This window comes from Echinops telfairi, unplaced genomic scaffold, assembly GCF_000313985.2.
Source record: "Echinops telfairi isolate 266 unplaced genomic scaffold, ASM31398v2 ScPeMD7_7410;HRSCAF=8448, whole genome shotgun sequence".
NCBI classification, from domain to species: Eukaryota; Metazoa; Chordata; class Mammalia; order Afrosoricida; family Tenrecidae; genus Echinops; species Echinops telfairi.
In genome coordinates, this window is record NW_022111310.1 from 17,834,684 (window position 1) to 17,856,420 (window position 21,737).

Below are 21,737 nucleotides of genomic sequence, written 5' to 3' on the forward strand. Positions count from 1 at the left end.
AGCCCCTGCTCTACTCGGCTGAGAGAGGCCTGGTCTCACTGGTGCATCTCATGCTCTCAGGCGACATCCCTTGAGAGGGTATCACCTCTGACTCACACACACACACACACACACACACACACACCCCACTCCTCTGCTCACGACTTTCCCCTGTGTTCCTCACCAGGAGGACATGCAATTCACAGGTCTCAGTGCCAATGTCACCTCCTCTGGGAGCCCTACTCTGCCCAGCCCTCGGCCAACCCTGCCCTATGATCTGAGCCAACGAAGGAGACATTCAACAAACAGCTGCCTGAATCAGTGCATGATAAACTGAATGCATGAGCAGGTGTGAAGGCAAGCAGACTCGGCAGACTCGGCAGCCTCCCAAGCCCAGCTCCCCCACCCCCACCCTCGCTGGGTTCTGCCGACCGGAGCCCTCCTCCACTGATGTAAAGGTTGGTCTTGACAAGGCCAGGGCATGTTGGGAGGCTGGCTGAGCGCTTGTGGGCTGGCTCATGTGCACTGCAGCAGGGAAAACCCACCCCAGAGCTGGGAAGACGCAGAGCACGAGGGTCGTCTTTGCTGGACATGCCCTTTGGGGAAGGATGCACATCTTTCCAGCTCCTCATTTTGGAAACGAGGCAAGTGGGTGAGGGGCAGAGAAGAGGTGTCACAGGACCAGGGCCCATCCGTGAGTGAGAGCCGGGTGGGCACGGGACCCATCCTTCTGCTCCACAGACGCGTGAGAAGCGTGCGCTCCCACATGCACCGTGTTCTCTAACACAGTGATCAGTGAGAACATGTGGCCGAAGAAGACACCCACTTGTGATGGCTGCAGGACAGATAGAACACATAGGGATCAGCTGACCAGGGGCCCCCAGCACCTCTCTGTCATGGCGAACGTAGCACACACAGGGATCAGCTGACCAAGGGCCCCCAGCACCTCTCTGTCATGGCGAACGTAGCCTGGACTGCTGCCAGCATCGGCGAACAGAACTATCTTGGAAGACGTATGGCCTGGAGACCCCTCCGAGGTGTGGACAGTGAGACCTCCTCCCATGAAATTTGGACATGTGAGCAGGAAGGCCCCGTCCCGGGAGAGGGACGCTGTGTTTGGTAAAGCAGTGAGTCCAGAGAGAACAAAGACCTTCAGCAAGAGGAACGGGCACCGTGGCTGCGGCAACGGGCTCAGACGGCCAGGGCTGGCCATAAGGATGGCGGGGGACCCGGCAAGGCGTTCTTCTGTAGCAAAAAGGCCGGCCCAACTGGATGGGCCCCCAGCAACACATGAAGGAACCCTCCACAAGTGGGGAGAAGGCTCCCTGTGCTTGCGAATAACTCAGCGACCCACGACGTCCGCTCTCCCGAGCGAGCCACAGGCCAAGGAGCCGGCTCGGAGCTGTGAGCAGGGTTCTATCACTGTGCAGAAAAGGAAATGGAGAGAGTATTAAAAATTAAAAACCCACGGACTTTACGGTGCCCTCTTTCTTCTGTAAAGAATTCTTTATCTTGGTGGAAAAATCGAAAACCCCAGCAGCCAGCGAGCCATGAAAGACACACACGTTATTAAACACAAAACAAAACAGAAACATTTCTTTAAAAAGGCCTTGCAACATGGAGAGGTTCAACTTCACTCATAAAACTCCAGAATAAAGCGATTAGCAAGATGCCTGTTCTCCGCTATCATGTGGGAAAGGGTGGGAAACTTGGGTAGCACCGGCGACCAAGGCTGGTGGGGGGTCAGGGGCTGGAAAGGGGCGACGTTGAACAAACTACGTGGACCTTAATCTCTGTTGACTCAGAAATCCCACTTCTAGAAATTCTCCTTTAGAAAGATTCCCAAGAGTAGGAAAATTCATATGTGTACTGTCATTCAGCCAATTCACAACCAAAAGTTTATAAAGCAAACAAACAAATAAGCAAACAATCCCCCAATAAAAACATGTGTTAATATCCTAACAGATATCGTTTTTAAAGTAAAACGAAACCCACAAGGATGAGGAGAAATCTTTAAGCTGAATATTATCAGACGCAATGGACCTATTTCAAATGAATAGCATCACCAGGCAGAAGTGGGAAAGGAAGTTATTAAACCAAGGGGCTTTATTTTGAATGTTGGCTGCATGATCCTCTTTAAAACTGACTATCTGGAAAGGCCCTCAGTTTGTTGAAAGACCTGGGGCGGGCAAAGACCAGCATGGTCACATGAGGTGAATTTCAGGTAACTGACTCTTTCCTCTTCTTTTGCCGTATTCGGAGCTCTCTGAATTGTACATGGAGACCACAATTGTCTGGGCACAAAGGGGAGGGGAAGGGGGAATCCTGAAAAGAAATATAAAAATGTTGGGGGGGCGCAGGCTTGTGGTGACAGTCACAGAGGTAGGTCCTCCCTCACATCTGGGGTGTCTGTGGGTCCCTGACCGCTGTGCCGGCCCACCCAGCCCACCCTGTCCTTCTTGTGATTGGGGTCTGCCGCCCTGCCCCACCCCCCTGCCAGGCCCCGCAGCCTGCAGGCAGAGAGAGGCTTGGAGGCCGTTATAAGCCCCTTCTACAGACCCTCTGAGGTCCCTGCATTTCTTGCTCCTTTTTAAACCTCCTTTCACCGGGCAGTCAATCACTCACATTTCCACCGCAAGGTGGACTATGAGGACGCACCTATGGCAAATCGGGTCTGAGAGGTTTTTAATGACACGGGAAAACGCATGTGAAAAGTGTGGGAGGCAAAACGGTACACGCCCTCCCTTTCCTGGGCGTCTCGGGAACCAGACAGAGGAGGGGAGGGAGGAACCACCACGAGGCGCTGGCAGGTAGAGGCGACACAGATGTCTGTAAACTGATGAATGAATGGACCAGCAAAATCAAAACCACACTCCCGGCCTGTAAGTCGGTGCCCACTCACAGTGACCCTCCAGAATGGGGTAGAACTGCCCCTGCGCGTTTCTGAGAACGTAACTCTTTATGGGAGTTGAAAGCCTGTCTTTGTCCCTTGAAGCGGCTAGTGGTTTAGAACTGCTAACCCTGTGCCTGGCAGCCTGATGCATGACGTAGGATGCATGCAGAATATTACTCAGTCACAATGAGGAATGGACTGATGCGTGCTACAACATAAGCTGAGTGAGAGAAGTCATACACACGCTACAATTCAAGTATGGAAATGCCCCACCTGGGGAAATTGACAGAGATGGGAGATGGGCTGGAGTGGGAGGGGAGAGGAGGGGTGAGGGGAAGTGACCGAAGGGCTCTATGGTTTGGGGAAGATGAAGAAAGTATTCTGGAATTCACCCTGTGGCGAGGGTGGCACAGCCTTGTGACTGGACTGAAAGCTACTGGACGGAACCCGGTGAGTGGATTTTGGAAAAGCAGCTCTTCTTGGGAAGCAAACAGGGTCCTTTAGCTTCCCACATGTCAGCAAGTGCATCCTGCACCGACCCTCCTCCTGCTGTGATGTTGCATGCTGCCTAGTCCGCTCGACTCACAGCACCCCCTGGTGGCACAGCACTCAGGGCGCTGCGGCCAGGGCCCGGGTTTTGCAGGTACAGGCGCACGCACGCACGCACGCACGCAGGGCTTCTGCAGGAGTGTGCCCTGGTCACCTGTTCCCATCGAAGTTAACCAGTGAGTCAACGCAGACTCACAGTGACCCTACAGGACAGGGTAGACCAGCCCAGAAAACAACAACAACCCACCCTATGGGGTAGCTCTACTCTGTCCTATGGGTCATTATGGGTTGAATGACCTCAATAGCTGGACAAAAGAAAGCATGAAAGAAGGTTTTCTCAAGGGCTTAAAGTGTGTGGGAGAGCATCTTCCCCTCCCCAACCACCCAGACTGCCCAGCGCCCCAAGGCCCAGGTCTCCTCCCAGCTGCCTTACAGCTAGCAGCTTCCGGACTTCCTGCCGCAAACCCAGGAAACCCACAGGCAAGGTGCCTGCAGGACTAGCCAGCAGGGAGCCCTGGGGAGGGCCCCTGGAGCTGGTACCTCTCCCTCCCTCCCCCCTACCCCCACCTGACATCCTACCTCCATGCCTCTGTGATTTTGTTCCTGCTACTCCCGGAAGGTCCCCTCTCTCACTTCGTTGTCTGCCAAAATCTTGCCCATCTAGCACCCCAACCTGACCGTGCACGTCACAAAGGCTCTAGGACACTAGGCAGGGTGTTGGCTCCTGCTAGCATGGGAGGCACAGGCTGATGCTCCCTTCATTTCCGCCAGCCAAGGGAATGCCCTGCAGGCCAAACACGGGGACCAATCCCCTCAACTGTCCCCGCCACCCCAACCAGACTGCTCCCAGCGGGGGTCCTGGCACCACAGGGTGGGGTACTGGTTAGCAACAAGGGCTCTGACCCAGTCTGCCTAGGTTCCAGCCCTGCCTCTACCACTTCCTGGAAACATAACCTTGAGCAAGACGTTTGACCTTAGCTTCCTGAGATTTTCATTCTCACCTGAGAATGAACACACACACACACACACACACACACACACACACACACACACACACTCTGCCACTGAGAAAATTCTGACTCAGAGTGACTCTACAGAACGGAGAAGAACTGCCCCCGTGGGTGTCTGAGGCAGCTGTACGTCTTTACAGGGGCAGAAAGCCTCATCTCTGTTCCGCAGAGCAACTGGGGAGGTCAAACGACAGAGCTGTGGTTAGCGGTCAAAGCAGCACCCCACCCGCCCCAGGCGTTCTTTCACCGGAGAACAGAGGACAGGAATTCCCCCTCCCTCACAGGGTTGTTGTGAAGGATAAATACGCTGATGCCTGCAAGGTGCCCAGAATGATACCTGGCACATCACAGGTGTGATAGTTAGGTAAGTATTATGGCACACCTTTTCAAACCAAAGCCAACGCCCCTGCCAGCAAGGCAATTCTGACTCACGGTGACCCTACACAAGGTGAATTCCTTATGGAGGAAGACAGGCTCATCTTTCGCCCTTGGAAGGGCTGGTGGGTTTGAACTGCCAACCTTGCGTTTAGTAGTCCAATGCTTCCCCCATAACACCCCAGCCCCGTGTCTCTCCCTCACTAGATTAGCAGCATAGGAAAGCAGTCCCTGCATCTTGGCTGCTCCAAGTGTGGCCCCTGGACCAGAGTGTCAACGGAGCCTAAAAGCTTGCTGGGGTGCAGACCCCCAGGCCCTCAGCTTGTCTGAGGCAGACTTTACCTCCCCAGCTGAGCTCAGCGCTATTTCAAGCTCACCCTGCTGCTCGACTAGCCCCAACCAGGCAGAGGTGCAAGTCCATTCCCTTCCCACAGAACCTGCCTGGGCTGCAGCCGTGCCAACGAACAGCCCCCAGCCGAGAGACGTTCCTGAGGAGCACAAGCTCCACCGGCCCCTCCCTTAGTCCCGGGCACCCCCACCGGAAGCCCTTCTAAACCACCACGCTGAGCACCAGCCCGCACTAGCCAGGAGGGAGGACTTCCCGGAGAGGCTGGGTTAGAGAAATGGGGCCTCTAGTCCTCAGCCGGCATCAACCACCAGACACCCTGAGGGGATGCCAAGTGCCCAGAGCAGGTCCCCGAGGTCATGGGGCAAGGGCAATCCCCGGCTTGCCAGCGTATCCATGAGCGGGACCGGGGCATCTTTTCCATCCCTGGGTCATTAGGCGGCCGTGAAAACTGCACCACTTGTGGAGTCAGAATCCGCCCGAACAAGGTCCCCAGGGGGCTGGTAAACCCTGTCCAGTGCGGGAAGCACTGCCCAAGATCTACCCTGCCCAAAAGCCCCGTGTGCCTGGGCCCACAGCAGGGGCGAGGCAAGGCTTGCCAGTCCTTACTTCCCTTTTGAAAGGGGAGGGCAGGCTGACCCCAGAGCCGGTAGACTGGCTGATGCTCCTCCCTGAGCTAGCTGGCCAGTCCCCGCTCCATCCTCCAGGAGCCCCGGGATTAGGAGGGACACCAGCGGCCAGCCCTGCCCAGGGGCCTGAGGTCCACAGTCCTCCTCATCTTGCTGTGTGCGCCCAGAACAAGCCACAGCTGGGCTCCAGCTCCTCCCACCCCCCAGCCCACCCCTGCTGTGGAAACTGAGCGCTGCTCTGTACACAGCAGCCTGCCCGGGAGCAATCACTGCCCTAGCAGGGCCTATTGAAAGGGCAGGCAGGAGGACTAAGCTCCTCAAACACTTGCATTTTATTAAAGATCCATTCAGAGAGCATTTCAGAAAGCCAGCTAAGAGAGTAAATGGCTGGAGAATGGGGCCTCCAACAGAGGAGAGTGACCGAAGCAGTTACCACCCAGTGAGCGCCAGGTCTGTCTGCAGAGAGGCCACCTCTGGCCCCTTGGGGAGGGTGCCCACTATGCGTGCGCACATCCCAGGTGCAGCCGAAGGAAGTGGTGAACACATGGGGGCGTGGGAAGGGGGCTTGCAGTGAACGCCCCAGAACAAAATGCCAGAATGGAAAACCAGTTTGCTCTCTAAACTTTCACCCAAAGCACAATAAAAAGCTAAGACCAAAACCAAAGGCCTCTCTCGAGCAGCAGCTGGCCAAGGTGGCCGTGGGCTCTGACAGCCTGTGTTTGACTCCATGCTTCTCCGCCAAGGGGGATGGGGCTCTGGGCAAAGTGGGCACTCACAGGGATGCCTCGCCGGCAGACTGGGGGCTCACTGCATGGGCCAGTACTCAGAACACACCGTGGCCCTACCTTATTTGCTTCTGCTATCGCTGCTCCTCCCGCAAGGGGGCCCTAGGAGTGCACTGTGTGAAGCTTTGGGCTGAAAACCACACAAGATTGACGGTTCAAAGCCATCAGCGACTCCTCGGGAGAAAGACAAGCCTGCCCGCTCCCATGAAAACGAACCATCTCGGAAACCCTAAGGGACAGTTCTATTCTCTCCTGTAAGGTGCCTGTGAGTCAGATTCGCCACGATGCAGTGGGTACGGTTATTATCACCTGTCTATTGTTGCCTGGAGGATGCCCGTGGGTCAGTGATTGAGCGCCGGGCTTCCACGTGAGAGGTGGGTGGCTTGAGCCCACCAGCCGCTCCACAGTCGACTTGGGAAAGACCCCAATCTTGGAGACCCTGTGGAGCTGCTCAACTGCCTTCGTGGGCTTGCCCAGAGTTGCAATCGACCCGACAGCAAGGGGTTTGTGGTTTGTGGCTGCTTGTGCTTCTATCACGGCCTCATGGGCTGCCATGAGGGTAGATGTTCAGAGGAGGCTTCTGGCCGGGGGCTTGCCCCCGGAGCAGTCAGTTCCCGGTGCTTTGAGACTGCTGCTATCATGAAGATTCCAGGCAGATCCCAGGGCCAAGGGCCAGGCCGGGCCGGGCAGGTGTACACACGCCGTACACACAGAAAGAGCCCTCTGTCTGCACCTCCAGGGTGGGGACTCTGCCCTTGTTCTCCTCCCAACCCCCAACCTCCATCCCCGTCTGACCTCTGAAGAGCCCACTGGGGTTGGCCAGCAGACAATGGCTGTATTAGTCTAGGTACTTTAGAGAAACCAATCCACAGCAACTCATGTATAAGAGAGTTTTATGTAAAGAAAGTGTGCATCACGAAAACATCCCAACCCAATGCTGCCCAAGCCCACAAGTCCAACATTAACCCATTAACCAAACACCAGTCCACAAAGTCCTCCACCTCACAAAACAGAGGCAATGATGCCGACTGCAGGAGGAAAGCTGAGTCAGTGAACAAATAAGCATCTCAGCACTAGCAGAGGTCTCCACACGGCTGCTACAGCACCCAGGGCTGCATCAGGATAGGTCCATGTAGCTTCTCCTTGGGGATGTCTTGTATGAAGTCAATCTTGCAAGCTGAAGCAGGGAACTGCTAAGGCAGCTGCACCCTGGTGTGACCATCACAAAGCAAGAGACCCGAGAACTAGAAAGGCGAGGCTCACCACCCATTTATCCCTCTGTCTTTCAATTAGCCCCACATGTGTTTATCAGCGAGGTTGGCACAATTAACTAACTCAACGGCCTAGAGGACCACCCAGGACTGAGGGTGTCCAACCACAACAGTCAAGGGCGATCCCCCAGGAGGAGGACGGGACAGTCCTGCTGCGTCTGCGCATCTGCACCGAGGCCGACCCACCTCAGCACCAGGACGTGGCAGGCACCGACCTCGCTGGAATTAGTTGTGTAAACTAAACTGGACAGGAAGCAGTTTCCTGGGAAGCTGAGGGTCCGGCCATGCAGGGAAGAGGGTCGTCAAGAAGGCTCCCAAGTCTCGATGTGCCCAGCATGCCAGATACAGAGGCTTGGACGGCCCGGTTGTCACGTGACCGGGCTGGGCAGGAGGCGGCGAGGAAGGGGATCCAATGCTGACTCAGACCAGGGCCCTGCTTGACGGTGCAAGTATTCGCTTCCCTGTTAGGAAGCAGGGTCTGTTTTGTGGTGGTCCCCCACTCTATCACTGGAGATGCTGATGTGGACTCTTGGCAAGGTTCTCCATTGTGAATGTATATTTTCCATCCAGCATATACTGGGGGAAGATACTTTAAAGCTCTATTGGAGGCAAAGCTCCCACTAGGGGCTTCCACCAGTGACGTGACACACAGGGCCCAGCACACACCGGAGATCTGAAGTATGGCGGTCAGTCCTCCATCCCTAAGACCCCAAGCTGTGCCCACACACACCCACGACGACCAGAAGCCAGCTGTGGGCAGTGCAACAGTGACCCCCAAACTCAAACCAAACCCCACTGCCAACAAGTCCACTCTGACTCATGACAACCCTATAGAACTGAGAACTGCTCCCCTGGGCTCCCGAGGCTGTCCGTCTCCCAGGAGAGGCTGGTGGCTTCAAACTGCTGACCCTGTGGTGAGCAGCCCGGCGAGTGACCCACTCTGTCAGCAGGCCTCTAGCAGGGACCAGGATGATGGTGGAGCAGTCACAGGAATAGAGCTTGGGCCCCAGGCACCTCATTCAGGATGGCAGCTTGGCCCACGAGGATGTTCAGGGGTGGCCCCCACTGGATCCAGGTAAACCATGCGGATTGTCAGAAGCTTGGCCCTTTGTTTCTTCCTTCTAGTGCATCAAGCTAAGACTCTAGGGATGGGCCTGGAGCTCGGTCCTAACTGCGGCTCTCGAGCATGCGCGAGCTCTTTCCGTCTGCCCGCATGGCTCTGAAGTAAGACGGAGGTGAAGACAAAACGATCTCAGTTCCATTTATATGATTTTAAAGGGCATTTTTTCAGTGAATGGAGATTTCACTCGTTTGTAAAGATGCATGTATGGCTCTGGACTCATTTCTAAAGGGCTGTGAGGGCCAGGATTGGCTCTTGCTCGTCCATCGTCAGTTTCCTGGTGCCTGCTCTACAGAGGTGCCGAGCTAAGCTCGTGGGTTTTGAGCTCACAGAGACCAGAGCCAGGGTCCCTCTGTGACACTGGGGAAGGTGCTGCATCTCTCTGGGCCTCTGTCTCACATCTATTAACGGCTCTGCTGAAGCCCACCAGGTGGCTATGGGGAAGATTACATGGATGCCTTTGAATGATGGGGTTGGCCAAGAGTGCCGGCTGTGCCCTGGCCTGCCAGAACACACAGACCTGTCCTGCAGGAAGCACGCCAGAGCGCGCCTTCCCAGTGAGGAGGCAGGGCTTCCTTTCGTACTTTGGGCGTGTGACCGGGAGAAGGGCAGCAGGCTGGAAAAGCCAGTGATGAAGAGGAAGGCCCTCAGCTACCTCGATGGGCCCAGTGGTCGCCTGCCCGAGGGGCGCAAATGCAACGGTGACTGTGAGGGTGGTGGAGGGTTGGGCAGAGTTTTGTTCTGTTGATTGCGGGGTGGGAAGCCCCCGAGGGCACCTGCCAACAACAAGCTAGGTGTAGTGTTCAGTACACTTGATACACGACAACTGCTATCATGACTATTTCTGAATACCAACCAGCCCCAGCCAGCCTCAAAAAGAACACAGGTAATGCAGGCTGGAGACCTGTGCTTTGATGAGCAGTAGGTGCTGGGGGAGGGCGAGTACAGGCAGGTGCAAGGGAATTAGGGAGGCCCACAGGATAAATCCTGAGGGCCGGGTAGTAGGCTTCCAACTTCCATCAAGCCCACCCCTAGGGGGAGGGCAAGCCAGGAGCCCACCAGGCCTCTCACCTGCTTCTCCCCCTCCAGCAGGGGCTGCCTGCCAACTGCAGAACTCGCCTGGGCCCTGGGGACTAAGTGGACCAAGTAGCGGGGACTCAATGAAGGGCCGCCTGCTCCCTGGGGAAGCTCTGTATAGCAGCGTGGAGCCCCATTTACAAAGAAAGCCTGTTCTCGGCTCCCCAGCCCACACAGCCACAACCCTTTATTCCACTTCAATACACCTAGTTCCACAGGGAGTGCACTGGCAACGCATGGAATTAATCCATCAGCCTGGAGCCTGGGTGGGTGTAGGTAGGCGCGCCGGAGGAGAGAGTAGAAAGGTTGGCAGGGACTACAAAGTGCTCGCCCTCAGAGGGGACTGGGAGGGCAGGGGCTTCACGGAAGGGGGGCATCTTACTACCTCTGGCTTTGCAACCCAGCGGCCAAGCTTCCTCGGCATATGCCCCCTGGGCCCTGTTTCAAGGTGGAAATTGCTGTCCTGCTGTGGTTCCCGTGATTACACAGGTGATAGCTTCTCCACTCAGAGGCGATGCCCGATGCCCGGGCGTCACAGCTGGCGCTGCGGTAGCGATGCATGCAGATGCTTTGCTGTGCGGTGTGTGTCTGTGCGTTTGCAGCCCTATCTTGTATAAAGGAGTGCCTGTCAGGCAGGTGTGTGGGGCTGCGGCCTGTGTGTCCCACTGCATGATGCCCCACTGTGTGATACCATCCTCCCACGTTCCTAAGTGTGTCTCTCCGGGAGGCATGGTTGTGGGTGAACAGTATGGCCCTTTGTGGGCCGCTTCCGTCCCCCCAACAGGTGTCATCAGGCACCTTCTTCTTCAGCCCACCCACTGACCTTCATTGGAATGCTGGCACACCTGGGGCCTCGGCACCCCCTTTTTTCTCTGCTCCAAGTCCTCGCTTAGTGTTTCACATTCTGCTGAGACAACTCTTCCTCTGGGAAGCCTGCCAGGATATCCAAGCCCCATGCGACCCTCCAGGGACCTGCCCGCCTTGACATTTGTCATGGCTGTCCAATTTGCTGGCTTGTTTGCACGGCCTTCCCAGTAGCCTATAGACCGCTGGAGGGCGGAGACAGCGACTGCTAGGTTTGCTCAGCTCTGAAGCCACACAGCCAGCCTGGCGTGAGTGCACAGGAGTGCTCCCTGCATACTGGTGGATCAGGGGGAGGGAGCGCCAGTCCCAGATGCCCACGGTCTGCATCTCAAACAGGGGTCAGCCTGCAGTGACCTGTGTGGGAGGCTGTGGACACACGAATCCGTAGGAAGAGAATGCGGGGTGCTCCTGGGACCCGGGCATCCTCTGGCTCTCTCAGCCCTGGGGGCAAAGCCTTGGAGGCAGACCATCTGACCAAGCTGGTCAACTACCCTCTGTCCACACAGGGACAACGAGACCCACCTTCGCCCAGTGGTCAATGGCAGGCTCCTGGGCTTCTGTCAAGCTGGGGTTCCAATCCCAGCTCTGACTTTAGACAGGGAAAGGAGGGGACCCTGGGACCCACTGGACATGGCTTGGGTCCTTCTGCTGGAGCAGGGGTGCAATAGCACCCCTGAATTGCCATGCTGGGAGCTCAGACCTAGCTCTCCAACTCCTGAGCGGTGTGACCTGGGCAAGGGGCTCAATGCTGATTCTTCATGTGTCGAACATCTGAAATCAGAGAGCGCAGACAACCGACAGACCCCCAGTGTGGTTGGTATTGTTTCATTGGTACCTCCCTTTACCTTTCAGCATCCTGAGAAAGACATCATACTCATTGTTGTGATGTGGGAGAAGGGAAGCTCAGACAGGTACGTGGACCCCCACATGACATAGCTATTAAAGGAAGACAGCAGAAGCAGGGGTTTGAATCCCATCTTCCCACATCCAGAAACAGCGCTCCTCTCACCTCCCTGAGCTTCCCACAGGCCCACCGGGTAGTCCCACTGGCCCCTCCACCTGTCTGCTCAGCATCCTCCCACACTGGGCACCCCAGGGTGGTACAGCACCCCAGGCCCTGGGAGCAAGGCGATCCCATCTTGTGCGTTATTCCCCAGCCTTATTCATGGACTGGTCACCTGGGATCAGACTCACGCGACCTCTACCTTCCCTATTCCCATCAACCTCTATACCTCACTGCCTGAGTCAAACGCCACCTGCCCTTGTTGCCACTGTGCCCCATGGCGGCTCCCTTGGCCTCCTCAGCATCTGGATTTCATTAGCTAGCCCCAGTCCTGGGCCCACTGCTCCTCATGGGCAGGGACTCTCCCCCACACTTGGAGCAAATTCCAAGCCCTCTGCAACTCACAGGCTAGAATGAACACTGCTTGGGTTCGGATCCTATTCTGCAAATCACCCCACCCCCATGGGTGTGTGACCCTGTGTAAGCTGGCTAACCCGTGCCTCAGTCTCCCCCACTGGGAAAGGCGGACAGAAACAACCCACACCCCCGGTTAGCATGAGGAGTCAATGTAATGGCACGTGTGGTGTGGGTTACAAGGGCTGGACACATGGCCCATCCCCTGAAAAGACATGTGCCAACAATTCTATTTCAGTAGTGGCTAGGTACATGTGCTGGGCTGAACACAAGCCCTGCAGGTGCGCAGTGCTGCCCCAGCCTGCCCTGTGGCTCTCTCTCTTCCTCTCTCTCCAAGCTCCCCAGTGAGCCCCGAAGTCAGGGCAATTACAGGCCCCCAGCAATATTTGCACCACAGCCCCACGAGAAGCTCACACTGGCCCACTTCCCAGCACCAGGTAGGAGGCTGCCCAGCTCTGGAGACAGCTTGTGGGAGGGGTGGTGATGGGGGCGGGTGGGAGAAGCTCACTGTGCTGCTGAGAGTCTGATTAAAATCAGCGCCCAACATGTGTAGAGGTCTTCATACAGGCATGTGCACATGTAAATTACTTATATATGACGATGGGGACATATATCTATGTACTTATATTTATAGGTTTAATATTAAGGTAGCAGACAGTGGGCCTCGACTCAAGTACTCCCTCAATGCAAGAACACTTTGTTCTAATAACCTGGCATTCCGTAATGCTCACCTTCCCGACAGGATCACTGAAGACAAATGAGCGCATAAGCAAATGTGGTGAAGAAAGCTGATGGTGACAGCTATCAAAAGATATAGTGTCTGGGGTCTTAAAGGCTTGAAGATAAACAAGCAGCCATCTAGCCCAGAAGCAACAAAACCCACATGGAAGACCACAATGATCACACACCAGTCTATGAGATCATGAGGTGTCGATGGGATCAGGTATCAGGCATCAAAGACCCAGAACAAAAAATCATATTGGTGTAAACAAGGGGGAGGGTGGAGGGGAGACCCAAAGCCCATCTGTAGACAATGGACATCCCCTCAATCCAGGCAGGGTGCAGTATAGCACCGATGAAACATAAAACTTTCTTCTAGTTCTTTAACACTTTCTTCCCCTTCTCCCCCACTATCATGACTCTGATTCTACTTTACAAATCTAGCTAGACCAGAGTATGTATACTGGTACAGATAAGAGTTGGAAAAACAGGGCATCCAGGACAGATAAACTCCTCAGGACCAATAATGAGAATAGTGATACCAGGAGGGGAAGGGGAAGGTGGAGGGAGAAAGGGGGCACCGATCACAAGGATCTACATATAACCCTTCCCAGGGGGATGGACAACAGAAAAGTGGGTGAAGGGAGACATCGGTCAGTATAAGCCATGAAAAAATAATAATAATTTATATTTTTTCAAGGGTTCATGAAGGAGGGAGGGCCGGAAGGGAGGGAAAAAAATGAAGAGCCGATACCAAGGGCTCAAGTAGAAAGAAAATGTTTTGAAAATGATGATGGCAACATATGTACAAAAGTGCTTGACACAATGGATGGATGGATGGATTGCAATAAGAGCTATAAGAGTCCTCAAGAAAATGATTTAAAAAAACAAATAAACAAAGGCAGGCATAAAATAAGTGGATGTGGTTTAAAAAAAATCAGTGCTTGAGAGTCCATGCAAAGTTCTCCCTTCCTGAGTCCCCGCAGTGCAGCTGGGCGGTCCACCCTCCCTCTATCCCTCCCTCAGGAGTCGGCAGTCTCTCACCTTGAGCCCGCTGCTTTCTGCTTCTGAGCCTGGGTCCACACCAGTGATGTAGATGCCCAGGCCGTACTCAGCACCCCCTCGGATGGTGAGGCCCAGGGAGCGGCCCTCCCCCAGCACCAGGTTCACCTGCAGGAGGGAGACAGCATCAGCGGCTCGGAGGGCACCCAGACTTGAAGATCCCATCGGACCTTGAGGCTCCTGCCTCATCTCTTGCCAGGTGGCCGTGGAAGTGCCCTTCTTGGTCTGGGGGCTGCTGGGGCTGCAGAATGAGGCTGTCACATGTTCCTGGCCACCGTGTCCTCTGCTTCAGGGAAGAGTGCCTGCGCCCTCCCTGGCCACCTGCCATCCCCCTACTTTGGCCCAGGGTAGCAGAGCGGCAGTAGCCACGACTAATTGCACAAGACATAGCAGTAGTGGGGTTCACAGCCTACAGAGTGAGTAAGACTGAAGGCCTTCAGGCGGGAGGCTCGCTTGCAGAGTGGGCTCACCCCCCCCCCCCGCCATGCAATCAGGGGGAGTTAGGGTTGCCGACTCACAGAGCTAGAGCTGAGCCCCTTTGGGTGGAGGTTTATGGTGAAGTGCCCTTTGAGCACCTATTGGCAGCACTAAAGAAACTTTGTGGCACATGCCCAAGCAAGGCAGAGGCCAAGGGACTGCATGGCTGAGAGGCCGAGGGCCAAGGAGGGTGTGCTTGAGTGCACAGCTGAGAAGAGGCACTCCTGACCAGAAGAGCTGTATCCTGGGCATTTCTGATCCTAAACTGTCATCTGTTAACCTCCCTAAGCAGCCCCATAATCCTGAGTACTGTCTGAGTATGGCCCCTGCAGTGAAGTACGGAACCCCGCAGAGCAGTGGGAAGGATGGCTGGTGTCAAACAGTAATTAAGGGTGGAGGACTCTACCTTGCAAATCCAGCTAACATGGAGCATGTACACTGGTACAATAGGAGTTCTCGACACACGGCATCCAGGACAGATAACCCCCTCAGGAACAATAATGGGAGTAGTGATACCATGAGAGTAGGGGCAAGGTGTAGGGAGAAAGGGGGAACCAATCACAATGATCGAGTATAACAGCCCCCCCAGGGGAGGAACAACAGAAATGTAGGTGAAGGGAGACAGCATACGGTATAAGATATGAAAATAATAATGATTTATAATTTATCAAGGGTTCATGAGGGTGGGGGGGGAGATGAGTCGATACCACGGCTCAAGTAAAAAGAGCATGTTTTGAAAAGGATGATGGCAACATACGTACAGGTGCTTGACATGATGGATGTGTGGATTGTGATAAGAGCTATAAGAGCCCCGAGTAAAATGATTTTAAATAAATAAATGAGCACGGCGGGTGGAGGTGTGCCTGACCTCCACCTCGGGCTAATGTTGTTTTTGTCATTCCCCCCCCACCCCCACCCCGGAGCAGGGCTAGGAGGGGCTGCTGGGAGGCAAGCCAGCTCTAAGTTACTCCTCAGATGAGAAGACAGCCAGAGACTGCCAGAGGGCACTCGTGGGGCCCTGAGCTCCAGGCGGGGACTCGGGACCCCAAAGTGTCAGAGAGATGGATGCTCTCCTGGAAATGCAGCTCTCTAGAGGCCCAACCTGTGATCTCACCCCCCACCCCCGAAGGTGTGGAGGTGACATGGGGCAGAGCCCACCCTGGTCCCTGGTGTCTGGGCGTTCAGGAGGCGATCTGGCACGGTGTGCCCATGCTGCCGCCAGCCTGCGGTCTGAATCCTTGCTAGGCATGTCACCCTAGGCAAAGCCCTCAGCTCCCCGTGCCTCTGCTGCCCCCTCCAGAACGTGGGGGACGCAGTGGTGCCGCTTTGCCAGGCTGTGCTAAGGAACACAGGGGTCTGTGCACACAGTGCACACACCAGGGGCCTGGCCCGGCAGCAGCACTCGGAAAACGTGGGCTGCATATCCTCCTCCTCCTTCTCACTGTCGGGAAAAGCCTTCGAGGAAGCATTCGCAGGTGGAACCTGGAAGGAGAGGCAAAGCCTTCCTCACAGGGAGGGAGGTGTGGTAGTTACATAATCTCATGTCAACTTGCGCTATTAAGAGCCTCAATCAGGTCACAGCCTGATGATGCCTCCCTGTGGGTGTGGCCTTCTCATGAGGATTCTGGGAACTTCCTCTCTTCCTCCCTGGAGGCGGGATGCACTCTCTGCTTCACCTTCCTGTTGACAAGCCACATGGAGACAGGCTGATGGCAGCCAGAGCCCTGGTGATGCATCCACCACCATTGGATCCACAAGACTTTTCACCCACCGGCCTGTGATCCTCTTGCATTCTGCATCATTGCATGTGACTGTGGGAGTCTGGAGAGTGATTTATAGATTAGTACTGGACATATGGGCTAATATTGGACTTACGGACTTGGTCTGGACTGGGCTGGGATGTCTTAATATACAATGACTCTGTGATATAAACTCCTCTCTTACAAACATATGAGTGTCCCTGGATTTGTTTCTCTAGTCAACCCGGACGAACACAGGAGGTGAGCTGCTTTTCAAGTCGGGCAGATGGGAGGGGCTCAGACCTTTGCCAGGCTCTGTGCTGGACACATCTTAGGCAGAGAAGAATCTGACTGGGTCCTTTCCCTCCAAACTCTTACCGGGACATCCCTGTGTGGTAAGAAAATGCAGAGAATAAAGCCCGGGCATGCTTATGCCACTGAGGAGGTATGGTAACTCTCCTTCAGGACCAGGCTGGGAAGGCTGGCTGAGGCTGGCTCACAGCTAAGGCCTCCAGGGTCTGGCCTGGCTGGAAGGAAGGGGCCTCATGCTCCAGGGAGCAGCCTGCATCCAATGACTAGTCGGTGGTGGTACGTGGGGCAGGACCAGTATCCCTGGCATTTATTTGGGACAACTCCGCAGGACCAGCCCCACTCCAGAGCTCCTGCAGGGTCAGCTGAGGCCGCTGCTGGGATGGCATCTGCCCAGCCTTGCCTCTCTCCCTCCCTCATTAGCCAGCATTGATCCCAAAGGCAGGGTACCGCTGCCATAACACATTGCCACAAGCTCAGTGCTCAAAATAACACAGGCTGGTTACCTTACGGTGCTGGAGGTCAAGTCAAAAGTGAGTCAACAGAACTGTCCTCTTTCTCAGGGATCAAGGGAGAGCCCGCTGCCCTGCCCTTTTCCACATTCTAGAGGCTCCCTCAATCCTTGGCTGATGGACCCCTTCCCCTACCTTCAAAGTTACCCATCTTCCAATCTCTCTCTCTCTCTCTCTCTGTGTGTGTGTGTGTGTCCTCACAGCTTCCATTGCTGACTCTGGACTTCTTGCCTTCCTTCCTGGGAGGCTTGTGATCACACCAGGCCCACCTGGATAAACCACCTGGATAAGCCACGGTGCCCTTCCCAGCTCATGGTCTAACTTCAACGACCTGCCCAGCCCCTTTGGCCAGGAAAAGCAGCATGTTCACAGGCTTTAGGGATGAGCCTGTGGGCAGCTTTGGGTGCATGTGTGTGGGGTGTGGGGTCCTGTCTACCACAGGTAACTTCCAAACATCTTTCAGGCAAATCTCGGGCTCCAGACCCATTCTCGAGAGAACCTGATGTCAGGTAGAGGCTCCCATAAAAGGAACCGATGAGCCCAAATGCTAAAGGGTGGGGTGGGGATGGGAGACTCTGCAGGGTGGGGGTAAGCGCAAGCGTGAAACCGGAATCAGGTCCGGGCACGGCTGGAGGCTGGTGGCCTCCTTAGGGGTCCTGAGACTGCTCATCTTTACTGCAACTCTCCCCTCCAGCTCCACTGTGCCCCCCAGGGCAGGCACCCTCCTCTACCACGCACCTTCAGGGAAAGGAACAGGTCTGTGTGAGGTCTTCCACAGCTCACTGGGTGACCTGGGGTCAGTCCTAACCCCCTCTCCCCCGAGTCTCTCTCAGGTTGTGGTGGAGCTGGGGCTGAGTGTTTGCAGCCCAGGAACGCGCAGAGGGCAGGGCAGCCGGTGGCTCTGCAGCAGCGACCTGAATCCTACAGAGGAAAACAAGCTCCCACCTCCCCGTACATCTTCTACCTCGTACATCTTCTACCTCGGAGTAAAGTGGAGTCTTCATGGCCGCACTGTAATACCCGTCCTATCAGCCATGGGGCAATCTGCCTCAATCACTTGCTGGAAATGCAGCTCACCAACGGGAAAGGAAACAAAGGTTTCCAGAGCCTGCCCTGTGCAAGGCAGCCCAGCAGGGTACAACCATGCCACTGTGGCCAATAGCATTAACCATAGAAATTTAAAAAATTTAAAAAGCACTGCCATTGAGCCTGGCTCATTGTAACCTACCTTCTGTTTCTAAGACTAACCCTTAATGGCAGCAGTCAGCCTCTTCTTCCTCCTGAGAAATGGCTAGTGGGGGGGGGGGGTTAAAACCCCTGATTTGGCAGCCCAATGCCTAACCCTGGAGGCCCTCTGGGTTCCTCTCCTGTGCCCCAGCACTGCAGGCATCCCCTTGTTTAACCTTCACTCCCACTACACGAGCTATCTGCTATGGGGCCCGTTTTCCAGATGAGCAGAGTTCAGGCTCAGAGGTTCACACACCTGGCAGCCAGCAGAGCTGGGCTGTGATACCAGGCTGGCCTGACTGCAGGCACTGGGCATTTAGCCGGCACACTACGCTGCCACCCTTCATACTGTCCCCACCCCAACCCCAGGCCAGAGTTCACCACCTGGTTCTGCCCTTGTGTCCTTGACAACCCAGGGGTAGGCCTCATCGCCACCAGCCAGACTCACTCCTGACTGCCCTGCATGCAACACGGGCATCCCCAGGAGACACCTGGCAGTCCATTCATGGGTGTGGATAGTCCGGGGGTCAGTTCTGGCCAAGGGACATTGGGGTGGGGGATGGGTGGGGGTGGCAGTGGGATGTGTCAGCTGGCAGATTCTTCTGAGGAATCCCCACCCTGAAAAATGAGAGGCCCAGAAAGAGCAAGGCTCCCTGCCCCTCCATCCACCCAGCTTTCCCCTCGGCGCGAAGCCGTGGGCTGGCACTGCAGCCACCATCCTCATGAGGGGAAAGCAGCAGTCCTAGGCAAAAGCGCACCACGCAGGGAGAAAGAACAGCCTCACAGGCTGGCAGTCCAACACGACTGCTACCTGGGGCCCGGTGGGCAGAAAACAATCAGCCTCCCTACAGTTTACAGCTCCTGCAACAGAGGCTTTCTGTTCGCTGAAGCCTAGAACATCCCTGACTGGGGGACCTCCTGCCAGGCTGCTTGCAAGTGCTGAGAAGACAGGCCTCCCCACTTCCAGCCCTGCTCTTGCAGTCCAACCACCACCCAGCAGCCACAGTGATTGAGGTAGTTAGGGTTCATTGTGCCAATAATAAATGGCTCAGTGAGCCTCGTCCTTCAGTTCTCAGGTCTCTTGCTCTCTGATGATCGGACCAGGGTGCAGCTGCCTTAGCCAGTTCCCTGCTTCAGCTGGCAAGGCTCACTTCTCGTGAGATATCCTCAAGGAGAAGCTGCATGGACCTACCCCAATGCAGCCCTGGGTGCTGGAGCAGCTGTGTGGAGACCCCTGTCAGCCCTGAGATGCTTACACGATCATTGACTTGGCTTTCCTCCTGCAGTCGGCGTCATTGCATGTATTGTGTGAGATTGAGGAGGACACTGTAGATCGGTGTCGGACCTATGGGCTAATATTGGACTTATGGGCTTGGACAGCACTGGGTTGGGATGCTTTCTTAATGTACACTTACCCTTAATGTAAAACATATATATATATGTTTCTGTGGACTTTGTTTCTCTAGTCTACCCAGACTAACACAGCGAGCCTGTTGAAACGGCTTTGTCAAGGCTCCCGTCTCACTCGGAGTAAAATTCCCATGCCCCACAGTAGGTTGTGAGATCCTGCCTGACCCGGCCCCCACAACTTCTCTGTCCTGACAGCCTCTGCATCCCACTGCACACAGGCCATCCGTCAGGATGACGGAACAGTGGACACCAGAGACAGACTCACACCTTCTCCTGAAAGCCCCTCATGGTGCAACTGTGTCCCTGCTAAGATCAGGACTGAGCTGACCGGCCTGTATGGGAAGGGGTGGGTGGGTAGGTGGAAATTGAATCCACAAACAGGCCCCCAGTATTTTTCCTCCTCCACCTTGGCCCCAGCTTAAGAAGGAAGAAGCCTGGGGGCTTCACCGGGATGTGTGTCAGTCCCACTGTGGATGAAGCGTCAGCACTGGTGTCTGACATCTGGGAGTCCGGCCGACAGGTGAGAGCAGGCTGGCAGAAGACAAGACAGCTGGCCAGGTCAGGGCTGACCAGGACGCACGCTCTGCAAGCCAGCAGGAGGCGAGCCTTCCAGAGACTTCACACGCACATCCCTAGCCAAGAGGGAAATGGGGTCCCGGGTTGTGTGGGGAAGGAGGGCAGCAGCCCTGGTCTGGAGCCGAGACGTGTGAAGATCCATTAAAGACACCTCCTTTGCCTGGGCCATCCTCCGAGCAGGACCCTCAGCCTCCACCAGCTCCATTCTTTATAGGTTTCTCCATGATTCTCCCAGAGCAGCTCATCCCCTCCCACCCTCTCAACTCCAAGGACAGGGTCCTCCTCTCTTCACCTGGAAGACCAAGCTCTTCTTTACCTCAGGGCCTTTGCACAAGCTGCCCTGTCCTCCTGGCTGGGTTCTGTGTCTCCCAGGAACCTGCTGGTGGCTCCTCATTCTCTGGGCTTCAGCTTAGAAGCCACCCTCTCCGAGAGGCCCTTCCCTGACCTCCTGCCTCACATGAAGCAGCTCCTTCCTCCTATCACTCGCTATGTCCTTTCTAGACTTTATTTCCTTCCATAAAATTTCACCACTTAATTCTCTCACACATGTATGCGTATTCCTGGGCCAGCTCAGCCTCCCCCAGCTCCTCTGAGCTTCCCAGAGCAGGAGCTTCAACTGCTGTGTCTGCTGTTTCGTTCCAGGCAAGCACATCATAGGCGCTCGGTCTAAAACCCCCACGGGGCTGAGCCTTGGCTCCTCATCTGTCAAATGGGAGGATTCGGTACGATGCTGGGCGCTCAGGGCTCAGAAGGCTGAGCTCACTGCATCAAGCCCAGGGCAGGGCTCCAGAGGAAGACAAAGCCACCTCTTGGCCCAGCACTTGAGAGCAGGCCTTGAAACTCATCAGCACTCAGCACCACAGACAGCTTCCCTCTCCCCTCCCTCTCTTCTCAAGACTTCCAGAAGGGCGGGGGTCCTAGCCCAGCCCTGGCAGCGGGCAGAGGCTCCACCAGGCATGCAGCGCATACCAATGAGCCCGCCCGCCCGGCGCTGTGCTCTCAGCGACGTCCTGCATATTGACGTCTGAGTGAAGAATACAAACACATTAAATAAATGTTACAGTCTTATCGACAGGCGGAGCGGCGCAGAAAGGCTCCCCAGAGGCAAGGCTTGGCCCCGCACCCCTGAGGCCCTGGCCTCCTGGCGTCCCTGTCAAGATCCTAAAACACCAGAGCTCGATCCAAGGGATGACATGCCTGCGCTCAGGAGGAGCCATGGGCAAGGCACGTATGCCGCCAACAGAGGGCAAGTCCAAGGCATCAGTGGGGCCCGAGCAAATCCAACCCACTCGGCCAGGGCGTGGGGCGTCTGTGCATGCGGCGCTCAGCCACCAATGGAAAGGCGGGACACGTTCCCGGAACCCACCCAGAGGCGACTGGGGGCGGGGGC

At 55.7% G+C, this 21,737-nt stretch overlaps 1 protein-coding gene across 4 annotated transcripts in view; it reads right to left on the bottom strand.

Moving 5' to 3' along the window:
• WHRN (whirlin) overlaps positions 1 to 21,737 on the bottom strand; it is a 92,455-nt gene that overhangs the window by 34,975 nt on the left and 35,743 nt on the right. For all 4 annotated transcript variants that reach the window (XM_004712545.2, XM_004712544.4, XM_045296665.1 and 1 more), the window contains exon 3: positions 14,080 to 14,205. In XM_004712545.2, coding sequence (XP_004712602.1) covers positions 14,080 to 14,205 — 126 coding nt within the window. The remainder of the gene's footprint in view (positions 1 to 14,079; positions 14,206 to 21,737) is intronic.